This window comes from Perca fluviatilis, chromosome 1 (assembly GCF_010015445.1).
Source record: "Perca fluviatilis chromosome 1, GENO_Pfluv_1.0, whole genome shotgun sequence".
In the NCBI taxonomy this organism is placed as follows: Eukaryota; Metazoa; Chordata; class Actinopteri; order Perciformes; family Percidae; genus Perca; species Perca fluviatilis.
The window spans coordinates 38,125,574-38,147,896 of NC_053112.1; the positions used below are offsets into that span (position 1 = coordinate 38,125,574).

The following is a 22,323-nucleotide window of genomic DNA, read 5'->3' on the forward strand; positions in this document are numbered from 1 at the left end:
TCAGCCCCTTTACTTTCAGTGCAGCAAACTCTCTCCAGAAGTTCAGTGAGGATCTCTGAATGATCCAATGTTGACCTAAATGACTAATGATGATAAATAGAATCCAGCTGTGTGTAATCAAGTCTCCGTATAAATGCACCTGCTCTGTGATAGTCTCAGAGGTCCGTGTAAAGCGCAGAGAGCATCATGAAGAACAAGGAACACACCAGGCAGGTCCGAGATACTGTTGTCGAGAAGTTTAAAGCCGGATTTGGATACAAAAAGATTTCCCAAGCTTTAAACATCCCAAGGAGCACTGTGCAAGCGATAATATTGAAATGGAAGGAGTATCAGACCACTACAAATCTACGAAGACCCGGCCATCCCTCTAAACTTTCAGCTCATACAATGAGAAGACTGATCAGAGATGCAGCCAAGAGGCCCATGATCACTCTGGATGAACTGCAGAGATCTACAGCTGAGGTGGGAGACTCTGTCCATAGGACAACAATCAGTCGTATACTGCACAAATCTGGCCTTTATGGAAGAGTGGCAAGAAGAACGCCATTTCTTAAAGATATCCATAAAAGTGTCGTTTAAAGTTTGCCAAAGAGCCACCTGGGAGACACACCAAACATGTGGAAGAAGGTGCTGTGGTCAGATGAAACCAAAAACAAACTTTTGGCAACAATGCAAAACGTTATGTTTGGCGTAAAAGCAACACAGCTCATCACCCTGAACACACCATCCCCACTGTCAAACATGGTGGTGGCAGCATCATGGTTTGGGCCTGCTTTTCGTTCAGCAGGGACAGAAAGGGGAAGATGGTTAAAATTGATGGGAAGATGGATGGAGCCAAATACAGGACCATTCTGGAAGAAAACCTGATGGAGTCTGCAAAAGACCTGAGACTGGGACGGAGATTTGTCTTCCAACAAGACAATGATCCAAAACATAAAGCAAAATCTACAATGGAATGGTTCACAAATAAACATATCCAGGTGTTAGAATGGCCAAGTCAAAGTCCAGACCTGAATCCAATCGAGAATCTGTGGAAAGAACTGAAAACTGCTGTTCACAAACGCTCTCCATCCAACCTCACTGAGCTCGAGCTGTTTTGCAAGGAGGAATGGGCAAAAATGTCAGTCTCTCGATGTGCAAAACTGATAGAGACATACCCCAAGCGACTTACAGCTGTAATCGCAGCAAAAGGTGCCGCTACAAAGTATTAACTTAAGGGGGCTGAATAATTTTGCACGCCCAATATTTCAGTTTTTTATTTGTTTAAAAGGTTTGAAATATCCAATAAATTTCGTTCCACTTCATGATTGTGTCCCACTTGTTGTTGATTCTTCACAAAAAATTACAGTTTTATATCTTTGGTTGAGGCCTGAAATGTGGCAAAAGGTCGAAAAGTTCAAGGGGGCCGAATACTTTCGCAAGGCACTGTACGTAGCCTTTTTGCTTGGAATACTTGAATTAGCCTAATAATTGTTGCCATGATTTATAATTCATTTTTTTATGTTAAAAACCTACATGTGGCTCAGTGGATTCATTGAAAAAACTTTCAGAAATTAACAATAATTTGGAGGTCCCCCTGCATTGACCTAAAGGCTTGCTCTATATTATCCCTTACATAGCTGATACTAACCTTCATCATGGTTAGTATTGTTTCCATATTAAGTCAAGAGACGATGGCAGGTTTTCAAGTCCTGAAATTGTCTTCAAATGAAAACTGGAAATGTTCAGACTTTCCTTCAATTCACACTTTAATGAAGATCAAAATATTTTTTTTTTATTAATGTGTACTGTGAGACACATTTGGAACAATCATTAATCATTAACAATCATTAGACAAAACAAACCATTACATAATCCGCCACAGAAAGATGAGGACAAAGAGCGGAGCTCATTTAAGGAACAACAACTGTAACATCCATGTCATGAACACGCCACACAGGATCTGTCATGATGAAGACTTTCAACCGATTATAATCACAAGCCCTGCGGTTGAGTTTCCCTCTGAAAATGGTGCAAACTATTGTACAAGAATAGATAAGTTGACTGATATTTACAGTGTGTTACAATTCATCTTTTTTTTTTTCTCCTAATAATAATCCCGTCTCATACTAATTCAAATAAAGACATTCTAATTAAACACAAGAGATGACAGATCCAGAACATTTAAAGAAAATCCCCCATAGTGGGAAACGATCTACAACATATTGTAGAGATAAAGTGCATACTAGTTATTACAGTGTGTCTTAATGATAAATCTTTGGGTTTTTAGTGGACACCTCAAAAAGGGAGGCAACAGAGCAGAAACTGTTTCTGGGTACAGTGAATAATGATACAGCTTTATACACTTAAAAGTACAGTAGATGGGAACCTGGTTAGCTCACCTGGTAGAGCAGGCGCCCATATATAGAGGTTTAATCCACGATGCAGCAGCCGCCGGTTCGACTCCGACCTGCGGCCCTCTGCTGCATGTCATTCTCCCCTTTCAAGTCTAAGCTGTCCTAGCACTTTATGAGAGTCCTTCTTTCACCCAGTTACTCATAAGTATCATAGATACATACCTGTGTTTACAAAAATATTTATTGTAAAGCTAAATATATTCTCAACATCATATTAACACAAAGCCCTTTGAGAAATCTTTTTTTTTTTTTTCATATTTTCTGTTTGCTAAGATTCTTTTCTCTTTTTCCTCTGCCTCACCACTGGTCGTGCTCCACCCAGACGATCTTCTTCTGCTCCTCCCAGATGATGGAGCGCAGGCTGGTGAGCAGGGAGGCCTGGTCGCTCCAGGAGTCCGGAGCCACGCTGTGGTACAGGCAGGGCAGCTTGTCCAGCAGCGGCTCCTCGCTTTTCGAACAAGCCAACAGACGCTCCTCCGACTGGCTGTGGCGCTGCAGCTTTGACCTGGAAGTGTATAAATGAACCAGATAAATGAAGATATGGTCAAAATCATTTATTTTTTTTAATCTATTTTTTGGTTTGTTTGTTGGTGGTTTGGTTTTGGACTTTTGATCATAACGGTGTAGAGCAGTGGTTCCCAACCAAGTTTTTCATACAATTGAATATTATGTTAGTTTTGTCAGCAATCATACTAATACTAGCCTACTAGGCTACTATTACTTAAAATGAAGCTGAATATTTGACCATTTCTCCTCTAACGGTACTTTTAGCTAACAATTTCAACCATTTATTCAGTTCTTATAACTAATCATTTGAACTGTTTAGCCTTTACTTTAAAGTGCTCATATTATGCTTTTTGGCTTTTTCCTTTCCTTTATTGTGTTATATATATCTTTTTGTGCATGTTATTACATGCAAGTGAAAAAGCCCAAAGTCCCCCCCAAAGGGACTTACCACCTCCAACAGAAAACACTGTTCACAAACTGCTCCAAACAGCTCTATTGTAGTCCAGTATCTATTTTGGGACTTCTACGTGGAGTCAATTAAAGGACAAAATGGAAACATGGAAACTATGGCAGATATCAGTGAGGTCATCAAGTTTGCCTAGAGTGATTACCTAAATGTGATTGCAGAGAAATAATAAGTTGAGCTCTGTCAGCATTGGCATGAAGAAGAAGGAGAAGGAGGGTTTACTTAAGTTTCCGTGCACTGCGCGCAGACAGGCCGATGAAGATGATAATAGGGAAGATCTGGGCCCGGTGCAGCCGCCGCACGCAGTCCAGCCCCAACGGCAGCACACAGTGAATCCCCTGGAGGAGGAGGAGGAGGAGGAGAATAAATGGAATATGGGTTAAAGAAAGATTATTTTTAAATAAGCATTAGCGCAGTTTTCTAGGAGCACATGAAAAAAATATATGCATTCATTCATTCATTCAGGATGTGAACACAGCACCACATGCACCAGATGCAGATGGTATGTCGGTCTTGTTGCAGATGGTGTGCTTTTTTTTAATGGTTAATAAGCGCAATGATGATAGAAACACATAAGGGAAAAAAATAGTTTATATGATCCCTCAATCAATCTGACACTTTTTTTGGTCAGAATTCTACTGTATATCACGTTGCAAATTGTTACATCATATCTTAAAATGTGACGCAGCAGCGTTTTGTTTCACAACACATTTCAAGAAGAAAACCTGCACTGCTGAATTATTTCTTTGATTTTGAAAGTAGGATGTGACGGACAGGATTAATGAGCTCCAATAATCCGATGTCTCCCACATAAACATCAGCATAGAGGGTTATAACAAGCCGGGCTGATGTGTGTGGTTACTTTGTAGCAGCCTGATTTATTAAAGCTAAACATTGTAGACGACTGTGGGTAAAGGGTCGGATGCTGCAGACTTGTAAAGCTCATGGGTTGCAGTCTGGTCTAACGTGGTGAAACAGCCAACCATCTAACACGTCTTCCCTAGAGCCCCACTGCTAGAGGCATTAAGAAAATATGAGCCACATACTGTGTGTCCTTTCCATTCTCTTTCAAACCACAATTTACTGAGGCCCATTCTTTGCTTTTTGAGCTACCAGCCTCCAATGTAAGTATTTTAATATAATATCAGTTGTGTATGTTCTGACCTTCTTCATAACTTTCTCGACACTCTGCAGGGTGTAGCAGCAGTTTGTTCCCTGCTCGGACTCTTCCAGGATCTCGGACCTCTGCAGCCGGGCTGCATGCTCGCTAGTGCTCAGCACCTCTGTAGAGCAGAAGGGAGGTGATGATATATGTGAAGTCAAAAATGATGTATATTCATCAATATACTTCAAACTCTATATGAAGATATGCGCAGGGATTCTGCCAGAAAAGTTGTTAAGCCAAGCAAGTGAAAGAAAACTAAAAGCTAACTGGAGATTTAAAATGATAACTACGTGTACGTTTTCAAGCCATCCCAATGCAACTGTAGCTTTGATAACATTCAAAAATTATTACCAGAGACTAGGCTTGATAGGGGTCAACTAAGGTCTGGTGGGCTTACAATACACTGGGGGAAACCCATATTTACCTTTAGTAGTTGCATTATCTTTAATTAATTTGGTACAATACCTGGAACATTGATCATTTTCTTCTACCGATCCTTGTAATGAATCACATCTTCCCACAGAGATCATTAAACTTTCATTTGGCTCTACCACTGAAGGGAACACTGGCAAACATTTGTCGTCTTTATAGCCTATATCATTTTTTTATTACTATGTATTTTACAAAGTTTATTTCCTTCCTGGTTTGCAGCGACAGCCAACATTTGATATGTCAAGTCAAACAGACTTATCTGTCAGCACAGGAAGGTGCTTCCCTCCTCTCCGTATCTAAACATGCGTCTTCAGTGGCATATGCTCCAGCGGAAACAGTTATGAAATTTCAACATGTGATGACGCTGTGTTTCCTACCAGGCTCACAGAGCTGGAAGCCCTGCCAGTCTGCCAGCTTCTTGTTCAGGCTGTGTCCCAGGATGGTGGGCAGCAGCAGGACAGGCCTGCAGATGGGTGGGAAGATGGGGGTGACCAGGCTGTAGGGCATGAGGGTAAGACAACTTTTGGGTGCGGATGTATCCCCTATATAGGAAATAAAATACACTGTGAGACAGGTAAGTTTTCATACAAAAAACATTCAAAACGCTTATCAAACAGCGGATTCAAGAAGCAACACAGTGCCTTTGTTACTGTGCAGCTGCCGGCTATTCAATTTAATTCAATTTTATTGATAGTGTCAAATCGTCAACAGAAGTTATCTCAGGCCACTTTACAGATAGACTAGGTCTACACAAGACAAGAGCAAGCATTTGTACCTGGTTCTGTGCTCTTGGTATTTTCCTCCTCCACACTGACCCACAGTGGGTTCCTGCCATGACGTCCGGTGCTGACAATTCTCACTGCCTTCTGCTTATTCTGGTCCACCACACGCCCAGCCTGTTGTGAGAGATAAATATAACCAGGAGTTAGCACAGTGAAATATCAGATGCAGTCACTGGGTGGCAGTATTTTCTGATTATTCTTACCTTACGAGACTTCTTTGTTTGAAAGCTCATGTCTTCAATTGCTCGAATGAGAAGCCGCTGTGCCCTGTGCCGTCAGACAATGGTTAAAATTTTCAGTTTAAAGCACTGTGAGTGGGGATTTCCTTTCACCTTTTCCTTGCACAAGTATGCAGATGATTCTGACTCCCTACCTACTGTATGTATACCCCACATTTCTATATTCCACATCGGTGTACCAACCTGTAATAGTTGGGTACGTTTCCAGTCTGGAGGTCCAGTAGCTGGCAGGGGTGAACTTGGCTGGCGCGCCATGAGTCCTCAGTGCCAGCGGGCCGAGTGTTGGTTACATGAAGGATGTCGTTGCAGGACACGGCCAGGGTTCCGTTGGGGCCGGCAGAGAGAGACATGTTGACACGTACGTAGAAGGAGTCTCCAGATATTGTCTCGCTGCTCTGCAGCTGCTGCAGCAGCGCCTCATAGTCTGAACAGGCAGAGGAACACACTTCAACTAAAGCCAATGTATGTTTGTCTCTTATACATTATTTACATAGTCTTCACTTGCTGTACACCGTGATTTCAGGTGTGGTCATTTAAGCTCCACTGTCCATTTAAGGTTTAACATTAACCATGCTGTAACTACCTGCCCAAAGTTAAAACCCCCTCTTATGTTCCTGTAGTGGTTTGAACCAAGCAACTGGCTGACAAACAATGCTATCCTCTCTTGATATAGGGGCTTAATATTCCATTAAACACAACAAACAAACTTGAGTGACAAAATGGATTTGGCACAGCACACATCACTTATCTGCAGTCCGTATGAAAGCATGAGATAACCCATTAACAGTTGGGTTTCAAGTTCAAAAAAGAACTTAAGGTTTTGTGCTTTTTACACTGTTTTGTGCTGTCTTTATGTGATGCCCTATGGATACATTAAATGACGCTATCACGTTGTACTCTGTCTCAGTAGCTCGTCTTGTGTACCTCGAAGAATGTTGAATTCTTTGAACGATGCAAAACAAAAACACCCTCATAAATACAGCAGCTTGATCAACATCATATCCTGTTGCTATTTGAACAAGTAGCAGTGACATAAGTTATCTCATGTGGCAGCTGGCCACATGGCTTTAATCTCAAGAGAAACAATCTGCTTCCTTATAACAGCTGAAGCCATAAGCCTTTATTTCCAACTAAGGCTGAGATACAGTCACTGTGATTTGTTAGAATACAGTCTCTTGCATGTTTGTACGTGTTTATACATTTGTGTGTTATGTGTGTGTGTACAAAACCTGATTTTCTCTACTGTGTGTACTGTGAATTAGTATTGTTATAATAAAAAAGTACTACTTTGGCTTCAAGAATGGATATATGTTTCAGAGTGGGATGCAACATCTTCAGTAAAATGTATGAAAATGATTTATGATGAGTCATACCATCTTGGTTACAAGGGCAAAAAGTGTTTTATGTGCATGTGCTGTGGGACATACCATCTTGCCTTGGCCGGAGGGAGAGGTGACAGAGGCCTGTGACTTGGCCAAGAGCCCACATAGCTTCCTCTAAAGTGGAATCTTCCAGCACCATCCTCAGAGCCTTCTGGTTCTGCTCGTACCTGACCTGCAGAGCAACATTATTATGAGAAACGCCTTCACTTTAGGCAGTACGATTAGAATTGTTCAGAAACACACTTAAACCCACCTCCACTATCTGTGCCCCGCGGCTGATGCCAACAGTATGGGCAGGGGTCCCTTCTGTCACCTGGTGCACAAATACGCCGGTCTTATTGCCTCCCACCACGGCCAGCTGACTGAGCAGCGCCTCCCCCTGCAGGGAGATGCTTAGAACGCGGCCATTGACGCGAATCGCTTTCGGACGCGAACGCATCAGGAAGGGAGGGTAAGAAGTTCTTGACACGCTGGTGAGAGAGCAATGAGGATAGAATGCTTCATCAAACATTTAGATTATTTTAAGGATCATCGTTAACTTTTGTGGAAAGGAAATATTTTACTTTTCACTGAGCACAGAGCCAATCCTTTCATACTCTACAGTTTATACAGCCATACCCAGTGTAGTATGTACATTTTTAGTATGGGCGGGGAGGGGGAAATCAATATAACCTAGTATAGTAATATTTTTCGTGGCAATACTGTATGGATACACAGACGCCAAGTATCGATCTTTTACTATACAAACTGCACATGAGAATGTAACTTTTTGGTACCAGAATGATATAATCATTTGCTTTTTCAGTCCACTAGAACAAAATTAATCTTTTGACAAAGTTTTGCTTTGGGTACATCATTTGAAGTTGGAAAAAAGGTAATAAATTGTAAGATATCGCAATATGTTTAAAAAAGCAATAATATCGTATTGTGACATAAGTATTGGTATGATATCGCATTATTGGCCTCTGGTGATTCCCACCCCTTATTTTTTGTAGTGAGTGGCTCTGCACAGTGGATTTTAACTATGTTTTTGGAATACTCTTTAAAATGTGAGTCAGTACTCACACATTTTTTCATTTATGTAAAACCCAGTGTGCTGGATGAGACATAAAACATGAAAAAAGTCCAGACTTTCTGCTACATATGCCCAGAGCTCTCACAGTATAGCTCACTTTTAAATCTAAGTTAGTAAATGGGCTAAAGGTGGGTATGTTGTGTTAAATTAACCAGTGCTGATTATTTATTATTATCTCCACTAACTTTATTTCCATCATTTATTACTACCTACTGTATGCACTGCCTTAAATTTACAGTCTATTGAACGCATTCAGGTAGACTGGCATCTGTTTTACACAAAAATGCTTACTAATATGAAACTCTTTATTAATAGCAATGTTGTGCCCAGTGGACTGCCTCACCCATCAGTGCTGGAGCCTTTAGACGAGAAAAGCCTGGGTGTCTGCTTGTCTTCACTCCCCACTAAACAAAAGAGAGGCTGTTTAATCATTTGGCATCAAGGATGTTTCCCAGGAAATAATGTGCGTGTGAGTTACTGTGTCACTTTACAGCCCTGGCACAGGTTCAACATTGAACAATGGCTAATTAAAGTCCTGTGAAACGACACCAAACCACCAAACCATCCACCCAAAAACACATTTACTTAAACAAAGAAAGTTTGTATGTTTTCTATACATACCATCGGGGATAAACACAAAGTCTTCAAATAGAGATTCAGTATCCACTGTGTCCAAGCTGCAAGAGAGAAAAAGATGAGAAAATGAGAAAAAAGATTTGTCTCGGTCACTTTTCTTGCACATACAAACATGTACACATACACTGATAATGCTGAGTTATTTACTTTATAGTAGTGCTGTCAAACGATTAAAATATTTAATCGCGATTAATCGCATTAATGTCATAGTTAACTCACACATTTTTATCTATTCTAAATGTCCTTTGATTTCTTTTTGTCCCATTATCTTTTCTCATTTTAATGCTCTTATCAACATGGAAAAGTGGATCGGCTTGCTTTGTGCTTTTTTCTCCTGGCTTTGACAAGGGGGCGGAGAATTGGCATCAGCTGTGTGCGCTTGGCCATCAGCTGTGTGCCTGACCATCAGCTGTGTGCGCTTGGCCATCAGCTGTGTGCCTGGCCATCAGCTGTGTGCGCTTGGCCATCAGCTGTGTGCCTGACCATCAGCTGTGTGCGTGGCCATCAGCTGTGTGCTTGGCCATCAAAGTGGTATTTCAGACTGGATGTGCTGCGATGATAGCTCAGTTCACAACGACAAAACACACAGATCACTTTGGTCTTGTCAATGGAACCATTTGGCAACTTTTTAAAAGTAAACTCAGAATCTCATTGGCATCCATTTCGGTGTCTCACGCTCGCCATCCACTCAAAAGTTAACGTTAGCCTGCTACTCTCGCCGGCTCGCAAGCCCAAACAAAGTGTGTGCGGCGTGCCTGTTTTGTTTCCGGTCTAGCTAGTGTTGTAGTTTTTCTAACGTTACTAGTTGTTGCAACAGCATGTGAAAAAAACTACAAAGTTTGCTAGGCCAAAAAGAACGTTAATCTTGCGATAAAAAGCTTACTTTAATGCTAAGTGTGAGATAATCATCTATAATTACAACACACAGACTGGTTCGTGGGTATAGTGTTGTAATGTAACGAAGAACAAATACTTTGTTATTGTACTTAGGTAGAATTTTCACATTTGTATACTTTCCTTTATTATTTATATTTCTGGAAAGCTTAACTTTTACTCTACTACATTTCCTAAATAAAATGTATACTTTTACTCTGATACATTTCCCCTAAGCATCTTTGTTACTCGTTGCTACAAAATAAAGTCAGAAGAAATTTGTTAGATGACGAAATAAGCAGTTTGGCATGCTCCATTCCAGTTGGTGACATAATGCCTTTTTTTGTTTGTTGCCAAGTGCCAAAGGCATGGGCGGAGAGGCGGAGGAAGCATACTAACTTATGGTGGAATGAAAGCATTTGCCCCCCCACACACACACACACACACAAGCCACAATACAAGTCATAACAAAAGTTTTTTTTTACTTTTACTTCTAATAATTAAGTACATATAATGTGAAAAAAACTACTATTGGTACTTAAGTACAGTAAATATCAGATACTTTAAGACTTTTACTCAAGTAATATTCTAAAAGGTGACTTTAACTTCTACAAAAATAATTTTCTAGTAAGATACTTGTACTTCTACACAAGTATTACTATCAAGTACTTTATATTAGACTGGGTAGGTATAGCCTAACATTTTAAGCTAATGATGACAAAGCAAAATCTCTTGTCAGCCCTCTGAACATAATAATAATACAAAAGTACAAACATGCCTCTGAGCAGAATACAGGAATGGAGGAATGTGGGTCTGTACAAAAACCTATGGAGTCTATTGACAGCGTGCTCTCACTGTGCTCCCAACCCCCTCTGCTCTCTTGCAGCTTTCATGTTTTTTGTATTTTCGTCTTAATCACACTTTTTTGAATATCTCTAGTTAGCATTAGATCCTAGTTAAGCTCCTCTTATCTGTAAATGAATAATCCACTTGAAACTGGATGTCGACATGTTAGCAGAAAGGAATGCAGAGGTCCACCTTCCTGCTGGGTGTAATGCCAACTCCGTTATAAGCTGGAACTAATGATATACTTTCCAAAAAAAGCATGAGCACAAACACACAGTGAGGTCGGTACTGTAGGTGACACACACACACACACACACACACACACACACACACACACACACACACACACACACACACACACACACACACCTGCTGTCTGCGTATAGAGCTTCCTCTCTTCTGCGGAAAGACTCTGGACTGGGGGGCTCTGGGTTTCGGGATCGGAAACTTGCCGTAGAATCTTCACACTGTACACATACACATGGCATACATGTACAGACACATATTAATTATTTACTCTGCGAAAACTGCAATAATCAAGATTTTGCTTTAAATCTTGCAAAAATGATCAGTAAAAAAATGTACGGACTTTAAAAGCAGAAATCAAATCTAGGCCTGGCTATTATTTGAACAAATTTTCAATACGAAAAACTATTTTTTTAATTTTGCTAAATATGTCCAACTTTTAAAAAAATATTACTGTTTAATGCTTTTAAGGATATGGCTGGCTTTATTCTATATTTTTCTTATTGTCAACAAATCCCAAAAATAGTCCAAAGCCAACGATGTGTTTGTCCGTCTCTCAATACCTTCCTTACCCTGCCTGTGGCATGCAGCCTCAAACCCATTGGTTCCTACTATAAACATTTATATTAGGTAGGTAAAAAATATATACTTAAGTATAAATACTTGTTGCTAAGATCAATTCATCTGGAGTTTTGCTCTTCATGGTATTTGTTGACAATTACTGAAAATATAGACTATTGTCAGCCTTATTCTTTAACACAAGCAGCTGTACAAGGACTTTAACTAAATAAAAACATAGAAAATCAAACACTTGATCAGTCATTGGTCAGTGTTCAAAAATGTCAATACCCAGCCCTAATAAAGTAATTGTGGCTGAGCACGCACGCATGCACGTACTGTGTGTCTTGGTGTCTTGTAAGCCCGTTTGGGCTCAGCATGCTGTTTTTTATGCATGACACAATAATTAAAATTATTCATTCATTCATTTACACACACTCACCTCTGAACTCAGTGACATGGGATTGATTGCGTCCATGCGGCAGAGTAAACGCCTGGTAGGGGTTCTGAGTGGGCATAGTAGGGATTCTTCACAGCTGGATCTCAGGCTCTCCCAGTCCATCTCCGTCTCCTTCGACAAAGACACAGAGATTAGCATTATTATGTCAGTATGTGTTGTGTTTATGGGTGTGCTGATGTGTGCTTGTGTGAGAAATTACATCACAACTTTGCCGTTGTCCTCTGTCGCTGCGTTTGGCCTGCAGGCTGAAGACCTGCTCTTGGAGCTCCACCAGCTGACATCTCAGGGTGTCCTTCTCAGCCAGGATGCGGGCGATCATGGCCTGGGCCTCATCTCTGGACAGGTACGCCTATAGGAACGGGAATCGTTCAAATTTACTTTACGTAGCTATTTTACTCAAAATGGACACACCTTGTTTTTTGTTCATGCAAGCAAACACAACACAATCAGGCTGAGTTCATGCCTCATGTAGAAATCACAAAATCAGAATAAGCACAATGGTCTAACCCGTCACGCGCCACCTGTAACTCAAACCCGATGATATGCACCTGTCTGAGTCAGGGATTGTTGAGAATGTTGTCAAAGTGGGATCTGTGGTTAGTAGCTTTCTATTTTTTGAAATAGAACACAACAACTCAGGAACAACACATGACAGACACTTGGAGAAGCACCCATGTTTGAATCATATGCCTACCTCACTGTTTATAATGCATGTTACAAAAAAACACCTTACACTTAATGATGCAATCAGATTTTGAAGCAAAATTGCAGGATAGTATATCTTGTAAGACAAGGGGCCTTTTTGGTGTGTTTGTGTTTAAAGCTACAATATATCTTAATTATTTGATCCAACAACATGATGGATATAATAGAACATCGGGGAATTCAAATGACAGTTGCCTTGTTTTAAAATTTAGGAAGTCAGATTTTCCTGTGAAGTACTGGAATTTTCTGCCAGCTTTTTAATTTTTTTAATGAAAGAGCGAGAGGCATGAAACACAAGGTATGCCAACCCCTCAGTCACATGTAGATGCAACTACTATAAAAAATGGATTCTGCATATCACGCTGCATCACATTTTGTGACAAATTCAGGCTTAAGCACTCGCTATTGCATTTTATATGAATCTTTGAATGGTCCTCTCTGTACCGGAGGAGAAAAATGCACATGCTGCTATTTATTGCCAAGACATTGGTAGGTGAACTACTTACTTATATGTCTAACCTTTTATCCTTTTATATACCAGCATTACTAGATCTACAAATCAGACTTTTTTAAATGTCCCAGAGTGCACTCAGAGCATGAAAAAACTGCTTTTTCTTTTGATGCACCCCTGGCATGGAAGAAAAGCTGCAAAACATAATTTCCTTAGAAGTCCTCCCATCTTTGAACACATTTAAAGGTCTTTTACAAACTGCCCTGAAGAAAACATGTTGCTGTTTAACATATCTATTGACTTAAGTGTAATGTGTTATGGATTCCGCTGGTACAGTATGACCCGTATGCCTCTTTTCTTTACTATTTCCATTGTGTTGCTTTGATGTATATCTTCTAACGTGTGAAATAGTTTGTTTTGTTTTGTGAAACTGCTTATGCTGACGTCTCGTATATATATATATATATATATATATATATATTTATTTATTTTTTCTTCATGTTTATCCAAGATGTTTTTAGCCTTCGAGGAAGCTAAGTGCTTTCGCCACCCTGAAGTCGCACTCAGACAACAAGTAGTAGTGCAAGTACATTGCTAAAACAAAACACAAAGAGCCATGTGAAAGTGCAGCTTCAAGATTTATTTTTTTTTTTTTTTTTTTTTTTTTTTTTTTTTTTTTTTTTTTTTTTTTTTTTTTGTTTCAAGTGTGTTTTTAGCCTTCGGAGGAAGTTGCGTAGGCTTTCGGCCATCCTGATGTCAATGGGGAGCTCATTCCACCATTTGGGAGCCAGGATAGCAAACAGTCGGGATTTCGCTGAGGGGGGCAGCAAGCAGGTTGGCTGATGCAGAGCGGAGTGGGCGGGTTGATATCTGGCTAAATAAAGGATAAATAAATAAACTAAATGCATGATTGACTATTTATACCCCGGATCTGTCAACTATTATCATATTATAGTCTTGTGTTGTGCACAGCTCAAGTGGAGCAGCTTGCAGCTATGTGGCCACCTGGCAGCTGTTATGGTGTGGCTGGATTGTTCATTTCAAGCCCAATGATGTTTAAAAGAGCTACTGGAAGACAAGTAAGAAACCCTTTAAGATGAATCATTCCTGCATGGCATCGACTGGTGTAATAGCTAAACACTACATTTATGTATGCTTAAAAATTTTTGTACTTTGACTTTAATAATGCTCAATTTGTAGAATAGTAATGACCGTTAATGATAACTTAATTCATGTCCCATTTCAAAGAGACATAAATAATTACACACCCACACACACACAACAGGGCGTTCCAGACAGTAAGATCTAAATGAGAGGTGTTGATATTTGATACTCTCCACAACAAGTAGGGCTGGGCACCGAATTCAATACTTTTAGGCACCGACTGAATTTCCTCTATAGTATCAAGTATCGAAAAATGCCTTGTCATTCAATACCCAATTTCAGTACCTAAGGATTAAATATCATCAGCATCAGTGAACTATTTAAATAGCTGAAAACTCTTCTTTGGGTGTTGTCCATGTTTTCATCTTAAACTTAGACCCTCTCACTGTGTGTTGTCACTTCATCAAAGTTAGTTATAACATTTTGGTCGCCTAAAACTCTAGTCTAACCAAGCTAGCTATCCTCCACTAGCTTTAGCTGGTAACTTAAGGGAAGGTTTCTGTGTACTGCCATACACGCAGATGAATGGCATCAGTACCTGAAGGTACACGGCCCACCGGTAAATCTCCACTGGATGACTCGCTTCAGAAGGGTTCAACTATCCCTCTTTAGCATTTAGCTTAGCGTAGCCCCATTGTAACCATAACACTGGCTTGTCCACGTCATCCTACACAGCTCCACCCTGTCATCAAAAGTTATCACATCCGGTTTCAAAAAACCAAGACGGCAAAGGCCATTTTGCCAAACTAGTATGCCAATGAGTAACGTCACGGCTGCTACTTGCTCTATTCAAACAGTCTATGATGTAAAACAGAAAATACTGCTTGGAAAAGTGAATTCATCTTTACGGGAGACAGGACAATTTGAGTGGCAAGGTTGTTAAAAGTTCCTTACTTGGTCTCTCTCTGCCTTCAGCTCTTTCATCTGGTTCTGAATCACTGTGCTCTTCTGCTGGTGCATTTTACAGTCCAGGGTCAGCTGCTGCACCTGGAGGCTCAGGCACTCCTTCTGATCCAAGAGCTGAACGCAAATAGACACACGTTACTCCAATGTGGCCTCAAGTGTTTTAGGGCTATGTTATAGGTGTACAGGATATGATGAGCGAGTCAACGCTACTAAGCCACACGGAAACTTCTGTGTTCTCTGAAATAGATAATGATGGTGTATATAGTACAGGGTTCCCAAAAATGTTCATTGACAACATTTCTAAACTATTTCATGTCTTCTCTATTGACCGATACAAATTGTATCGGCCATTAGAGAACCATGAAATGATGAATGCACACTTACCCGGCATTATTCAAACATACCAGATTCCAACTCTATTTTCAACTAGCTGGCATGCACAGAGGGAGAGACGGAAAATGAAGAAACGCACGCAATAGTAAACAAAACATCACGCGTCGACGCATATTATAGGCCTAGGTTACGTCAATATCTACAGAAAATAAATACGTGGAAGGTTATCCACGGAGGATCACTGTAATGACAGTAACACAACAAAATTCCATGATTTTTCTAGGCCTGGAAAATGAGATTTGGAAATTCCATTCCATGATGAGTCAGAAAATAGCTATAATTAGAAGTTTTCCTCTGGCCAAAGGCTTGTGTACGTCATGGTAGCAGTTGCATAATCAAAATGGCTCTTTTCAGTGTAGTAGATGTTTTACTGTATTTGCATGACATTTCCTGATCCATGATGCCACAGTTAAACACCCACACACCCACCCCTTGCTTGTCTGTGAGCAGCTGTTCGTTCTCCTCTCTGTAACACCTGAGCTGCTCTGCGAGCTCCACCTGGCTGTCTATGGCCTCCGCCAGGTCCTGGGCCAGGATGTCCTCACGGGCCTGCCAGAGAGGTACACAGCAACAGAGATACAAACATGACGACACAAGCGGCTATTTTACTTTCACTGTCTTACGATTGAATATGTGCCAACAGTATAGTACAGTACGCCACATAAACCAGCTGATAACACAGAATGATTAAATGATTATTCTCACTGGGTCCAGTTTTTCCACTTTCACCAGCTGGCAGCGCAGACTCCTGACTTCTTCTTGCAGTCGCGGAGTGTCAGCAGGGGAGGCACACCTGAGCGAGCATTTCTTCTGGAACTCATTCTCCGTTTGGGCCTTCTGCAGCTCAGTCTGCAGCTGATATATCTGACACCAAACAAGAACAACACTGCTGAAGGGGCTGCAACTACGACTATTTCCGCTAGGGCTGGGCGATTTATCAATATTATATCGACATCAATATATGAGGCTAGATATCGTCCTAAATTTTGGATATCGCAATATATGACACAAGTGTTGTCTTTTCCTGGTTTCAAAGGCTGCATTACAGTAAAGTGATGTGATTTTCTGAACTTATTTGCCTTTACCCTCTTAGTCATTGTATCCGCATCTCATTGTGTAAATATTTTGTGAAAGCACCAATAGTCAACCCTAAAATATTGACGCAGTATCGACATCAATGTATTTGGTCAAGTACATCGTGATGTTTCATTTTCTTCATATCCCCCAGCTCTAATTTCCACTATCGATTTTGTTCAATTAATCGTTTAATAAATAAATTTTAAATAAATTTAAAATGATTAATCAAATAATTGATTCAGCCAAGACTGAAACACACAGCTACCATGTTTAGTATCAACTGCGATAAGTGTATCAAAAGGGTCTCTGCTCTTTTATGGCACTCATCATACCGAGCTATGACTAAAGGGTTATGCCAGAGGAGAAGAGGCTTTGTGCATCAGTGACTTCTTTTAAATCACTTCTTAAAACTCATTTTTATAGACTTGCTTTTATGTGATGTTGTCTCTTTTATTGTCTATTTATCCCATCATCTGTTCATTTCATTTTATTTTATTTATTCATTGTCGTTTTTACTGCCCTTTAAAGGTGTCCCATCTTCAAGTTTAATGATTACAATGATGTGTACTCATGTGTGTGTGTGTGTGTGTGCTTCTGTCAAAGCACTTTGTAAACTTTTGTTTTTAAAGGTGCTATACAAATAAACTTTATTATTTTTTGTATTATATTATTGTGATTCCTGTGACAGATACAAACTCCACAATCCCAGTTTGTAACTCTAGGGGCCCTATTTTAACGATCTAAGTGCACGGTGTGAAGCGCCTGGTGCAGGTGCTTTTAGGGTGTGTCCAAATCCACTTTTGCTAGTTTGACGGCGGAAAAAAGGGTCCGTGCGTCGGGCGCATGGTTCAAAAGAGTAGTACTTTGTGTGTTCATTAATAATTGGTGTGTTTTGGGCGTAAACTGCAATAAACCAATCAGAGTCTCATCTCCCCTTTAAAAGCCAGGTGCGTTTGGACCTTGGTGCATTGCTATTATGATGGCGGATTTGCACCGTAATATTTTTATTTGTAATCTTTTGCATGTGTGTGTGCTGCTGCGCTTCCCTGTGTGTGTAACAAGCATAGTATGCGTGCACTGTGCACGAGCCTAGGCACATTTTACTAATTTGCTGTTAAAATAACAAAGAAATGACTTTAGACACACCTCCCTGTAAGACCAGCATGGGCGCAAAGATGGACGCAGGTGCATTTGCTATTTAAACAACGCAGGCGCTAGACGGGAAATTGACAACTGCGTCGGTCTTAAACTAGCAAAGACACTTGCGTCGGGCTTTGCACTGCACTGATAGGACCCTAGGCCTTCTGCTAAAAACTCGTACTCTCCAAGCCCAAGCCATTCAAGTAATTTTCTCATGCAAAGCCTCCCCAGAGACCCAAAAGACAATATACAACTGTTTTCACAGGCTGTTAACAGTGGCTACCGAGGCATACAGTAAGCTTCGGAATTTATATCAAGCTACACTGCTCAGATTTCAGTTCTTTAACCCTACATTTTTTATGACTTTCCACTGAGATCACAGCTTGTGTTTCAGGGAGGAGAAACTCATTCTTTGCATTTATGAGTTATTTTAAGGTGAGAAACTTCAGTCAGATCAGAGGATCACTGACCTGCAGGTTGAGGTCATGGAGGCGCGTGTTTACAGCTGATTTCTCTTCGATGGCTGCTGTGTAGCGCATATACACGTCACACTTTTCATCCTTCAGCTTGGTGACGTCACGCTGCAAAGAACACAAGTGTCTCCGCATGCGTTCGTTTTCAGTCTGAAGGCCTCTGGACTTCTCCTCCAGGTCCATTATCTGCCTAACCTCCAACTCCAGGGAGGCACAGCGAGCACTCTTTTTACTAGCCTCGCAGCGCGCCTCCTGGAGCTCCTTCTGCATCCCCGTCACGGCTCTGACCAGATACTCTGTCAGCTCCGAGTACTTTATCAGGCCTGCGAGGAGAGCAACGCAAGTCAGACATAAAGCAAGGTAAACAAAAACAAATATCCCCTTAAAATTAAGAGCACTTAAAGCCACTGACCACTGAATCTTGAAGGCTCAGTGCTGGGTTTGCGTCCAGTGACTTGGGTGTACAGGGTTGGGTAGTGGATCATCAGGCTCTCCAGCAAAGCCACAGCCCCATTCCTCCCCTGGGTCCTCAGCAAGTCCAGCATATAGCCTGGGAATGGTAGAGGATAACATAATGTTGTCTAAAACTCCAACCCTAACCCTTGAATCAGCAGACTCAATCTCAAAATAAGTGATTCCTCTATGAATGTCTTAATCTAGTATCTAGTAAAAGCACAGCATTTTCATTTATCTTCAGAGAAAGCAAGCTAACAATTGTTCTCTACAATAACCACAATCAAGATTAGAAAATAAATATAATAAGCAGGCCAATACACTCTTAAACTCTGTCAGGCACCGTAACATAATTTTTGTTTTACTAATAAATATTGTGTGGCTGGAATTCCTTTTGTGTCTTGGCAATACCCTCAACAATCAGTGTAAACCAATCAGGTGCAGTAAAAGAGGACGGAGCACAATCCACGAGGCACGCTACATCCTCCATAAGCCCACGGACAGGCTTTTAACATTGTTTAAGATCCAAGAAGCAAAAAGCCAAGTCAGAAATCTCACTGGTTCTCATGCTGCGGTTGGTGAGGTTGTGGCTGGAGACGATCTCATCCTCGTCCATCTCAGCAAGCACCCTGGCCTGCCTCAGGTACGGGATCAAGATGCACGGCCGCACCCCCAAGGAGATCCGGTGGCGGTTGTCGTTGATCAGTTCCCACAGTTCCTCCTCGCTCATGTCTCCCAGGTCTGGACCCTCAGGAAAACACTCCCCTGCCATCCTGAGTGTTATGTGTGTTTGATAGAGAGACGGTTGCCTGCAGCTGAGATGATGGCCACGGCTAGAGCAAACGAAGCGAACACACACACACCCTTAACTGCAAAGACATAGGCTCATTCCTGGAAGCAGACAGAATAGCAGGCTGACTGGAAGAAGAGTCAAAAAATCGATAGGACCAAAAACCGTAAGACCAGTGCAAAGCTACAGTACGCGCAACAGCAGGGAAACACAAACACACACACACACACACACACACACACACACACACACACACACACACACACACTCCATGCGCCACACACATGTCATTCATTCCTACTCTTGGTAGCTTTCTAACCTGTGTTTGCTTTCAACAGCTAATTCAACATCTAATCACATCACAAACCTCATAAACCATAGGCTGTGGTTATGGGAAAAATGAACAAAACCTCTCACAGACCCACACGTGTTCTAACACAGAAATGGTAGACGACATGCCAGTTCGCATTAATAATTCCTAATCATCACAGTAAACACACATACCCGACCTCCGCTGACAGGAACACTGAGCTCTGCAGTGCAAAGTCCTCCGTTGAGGAAGGAAATCAGGGTTGGAGGCGTAGCTGACATGGGTCGTCAGCGCAAGGGCAAGGGCTTTTTTTCATAATGTAACCTATCTTACTGACAGAACTTACTGTTTACTGTACTGTATGCAAACAAATGGACGATCCTTTCACCCCCGATACAGTAGTCTGTAACCTGACCAGCCTCAGTCAACACAACAGTACAATGTCCGCTTTTCTCCCTCTTATCATTTCATATACAGTAGTCAGGACAACTAAAGCCCATAGCACACGTATTATCATATACAGGGAAAATAAAGCAGTAATAAAAAATGAACGGGCGGAACAGCAGAACTTATATACTGAAAAAAATGCATGCGCTACATTCCTACATATTGTGCTTTAAGTCAGAAATTAAAATAAATACACTGAAAGGTTATCCGCCACATTTATTAACTCTCTTTCTAAAGTACTAAAACTTATAAGTATACATTTCATGAACACCAAAGCCTTTTCCAGAAGAGACTCTGACTGAAGTGTGACTGAGAAAGATGGAAGGGAAGGGACAGTTTCCCACAGTCCATAACAAAGTGATTTGTTTAAAAAATCAATACAGGCATTCCTTGAAAGTACAAAAGACAACTTAACACTAACAGTAAATGCTCAACAAGCACTTGCAGTGTAAATACTCACAAAGCTTTTCTGCATAATGGAGCGTGTTATTGGATTAGCTCCTGAAAGTGAGACTATTAAACGTTTTGCTGAACAGCAGCCATTCTAGCTACAGCTTTTATTCTCTGTCCAAATCTAATAAGGTCTGACCCACCCAACTGCTGTGTTTGGCCATGCTGTAATTTCTCAAAATACCTTTGGGCTTGGATCAGGTCAGGTTCGTGCAAACTTCCGGTTTTTGTGTGTGTTTTTCTTTATGCAGACCTTAAGGCCTGTGTAATGTCATGAATGATGTATCCTGACTCCCGCCTCTCAATAATGAGGAGACATGTTATACAATCTCTATTTAATATGACAGTTTGTGGGCTGCGCTGAACATTCCAGAAGGCACATGTCGGAGATTGTGTCACAAAGTCTGTTATCCATCCATCCATCCATCTTCGTCCGCTTATCCGGTGTCGGGTCGCGGGGGGACCAGCTCCAGCAGGGGACCCCAAACTTCCCTTTCCCGAGCCACATTAACCAGCTCCGACTGGGGGATCCCGAGGCGTTCCCAGGCCAGGTTGGAGATATAATCCCTCCACCTAGTCCTGGGTCTTCCCCGAGGCCTCCTCCCAGCTGGACGTGCCTGGAACACCTCCCTAGGGAGGCGCCCAGGGGGCATCCTTACCAGATGCCAGAACCACCTCAACTGGCTCCTTTCGACGCAAAGGAGCAGCGGCTCTACTCCGAGCTCCTCACGGATGACTGAGCTTCTCACCCTATCTCTAAGGGAGACGCCAGCCACCCTCCTGAGGAAACCCATTTCGGCCGCTTGTACCCTGGATCTCGTTCTTTCGGTCATGACTGTTAGTGCACTGAAAATACTTTAGCTTGTAATAAATGTGTTAATATTAAAAAAAATACATCTTATTTATTTTACAGAGGAAATTCTCGTCTTTTTATCCAGGCTTGGGACCAAAATAACTGTGATGGTTTGGCCTCGGGTCAAGCTCAGACAGAAACGATGCAGGTTCATGTAGGGCCGGGACAGATTTTTTTGGGCCCGATCATAGCCCTAATTGTAGTCAAATGTAGCCATAATAATGTACTGTAACAGTAGAGTAGAATCATAAAGTCAGTGAACTGCCTCAGTAATGTCAGCTACAGCATCATCTATATCAGCTTTGCTTACCACAGCTAACATTAGCCACCATAAGCTACTGTAGTAGTAAGTAATGCTGTAGCAGAAAACCCCATGCTTGTATTGAAATTGGGCAAGGGTGTGTTTTATTCTTTATGAACATAACTTTTGAGAGGAAGAATGGAATATTTCTTCTTTCAAAAAGTAACAAAGCCTCATTTTAGGGTCACATATCGTCGCTGGTGGGAGAAAACCTTGTATTTCCAAAACTGTATCTTTTCAGAAAATGAAAAAAGGCTTTATTTGAAATCAAATCATTTTTAGCTATTTCTTTTAGACAAAGTCAGACAAAATAATCTTGTCACTGTTCAAATATATGTAAAACCCAC

At 41.2% G+C, this 22,323-nt stretch overlaps 1 protein-coding gene across 3 annotated transcripts; it reads right to left on the bottom strand.

Moving 5' to 3' along the window:
• Positions 1-1,748: 1,748 nt before the first annotated feature.
• On the bottom strand, positions 1,749-20,150 carry card14 (caspase recruitment domain family, member 14). 3 transcript variants are annotated; one of them, XM_039794104.1, is made up of 21 exons: positions 20,120-20,150; positions 19,384-19,658; positions 18,785-18,922; positions 18,370-18,695; positions 16,388-16,546; positions 16,112-16,231; positions 15,278-15,403; positions 12,263-12,412; positions 12,046-12,174; positions 11,169-11,266; positions 9,066-9,121; positions 8,788-8,848; positions 7,623-7,839; positions 7,415-7,541; positions 6,171-6,411; positions 5,952-6,015; positions 5,742-5,862; positions 5,344-5,508; positions 4,534-4,652; positions 3,592-3,707; positions 1,749-2,901 (listed from the first exon to the last, which is right to left on the bottom strand). In XM_039794104.1, the coding sequence occupies exons 2-21, from the start codon at positions 19,595-19,597 to the stop codon at positions 2,694-2,696; spliced, it is 2,955 nt and encodes a 984-aa protein (XP_039650038.1). In that variant the 5' UTR covers positions 19,598-19,658; positions 20,120-20,150; the 3' UTR covers positions 1,749-2,693. The 3 variants fall into 3 exon arrangements, with proteins under 3 accessions (XP_039650038.1, XP_039650890.1, XP_039643768.1); XM_039794956.1 differs by lacking the exon at positions 20,120-20,150 and adding an exon at positions 19,935-19,951; XM_039787834.1 differs by lacking the exon at positions 20,120-20,150 and having other exon boundaries at positions 19,384-19,731.
• Between the last annotated feature and the right edge of the window lie 2,173 nt (positions 20,151-22,323).

Coding starts and splice junctions, on each gene's coding strand:
- card14 (XM_039794104.1), bottom strand. CDS start 19,597: ATGGCAGGGGAGTGTTTTCCTGAGGGTCCAGACCTGGGAGACATGAGC. Junction 18,923..19,383: donor CAACCGCAGCATGAGAACCA/GTGAGATTTCTG, acceptor TACCATTCCCAG/GCTATATGCTGGACTTGCTG. Junction 5,509..5,741: donor TACCAAGAGCACAGAACCAG/GTACAAATGCTT, acceptor TTTCCTATATAG/GGGATACATCCGCACCCAAA.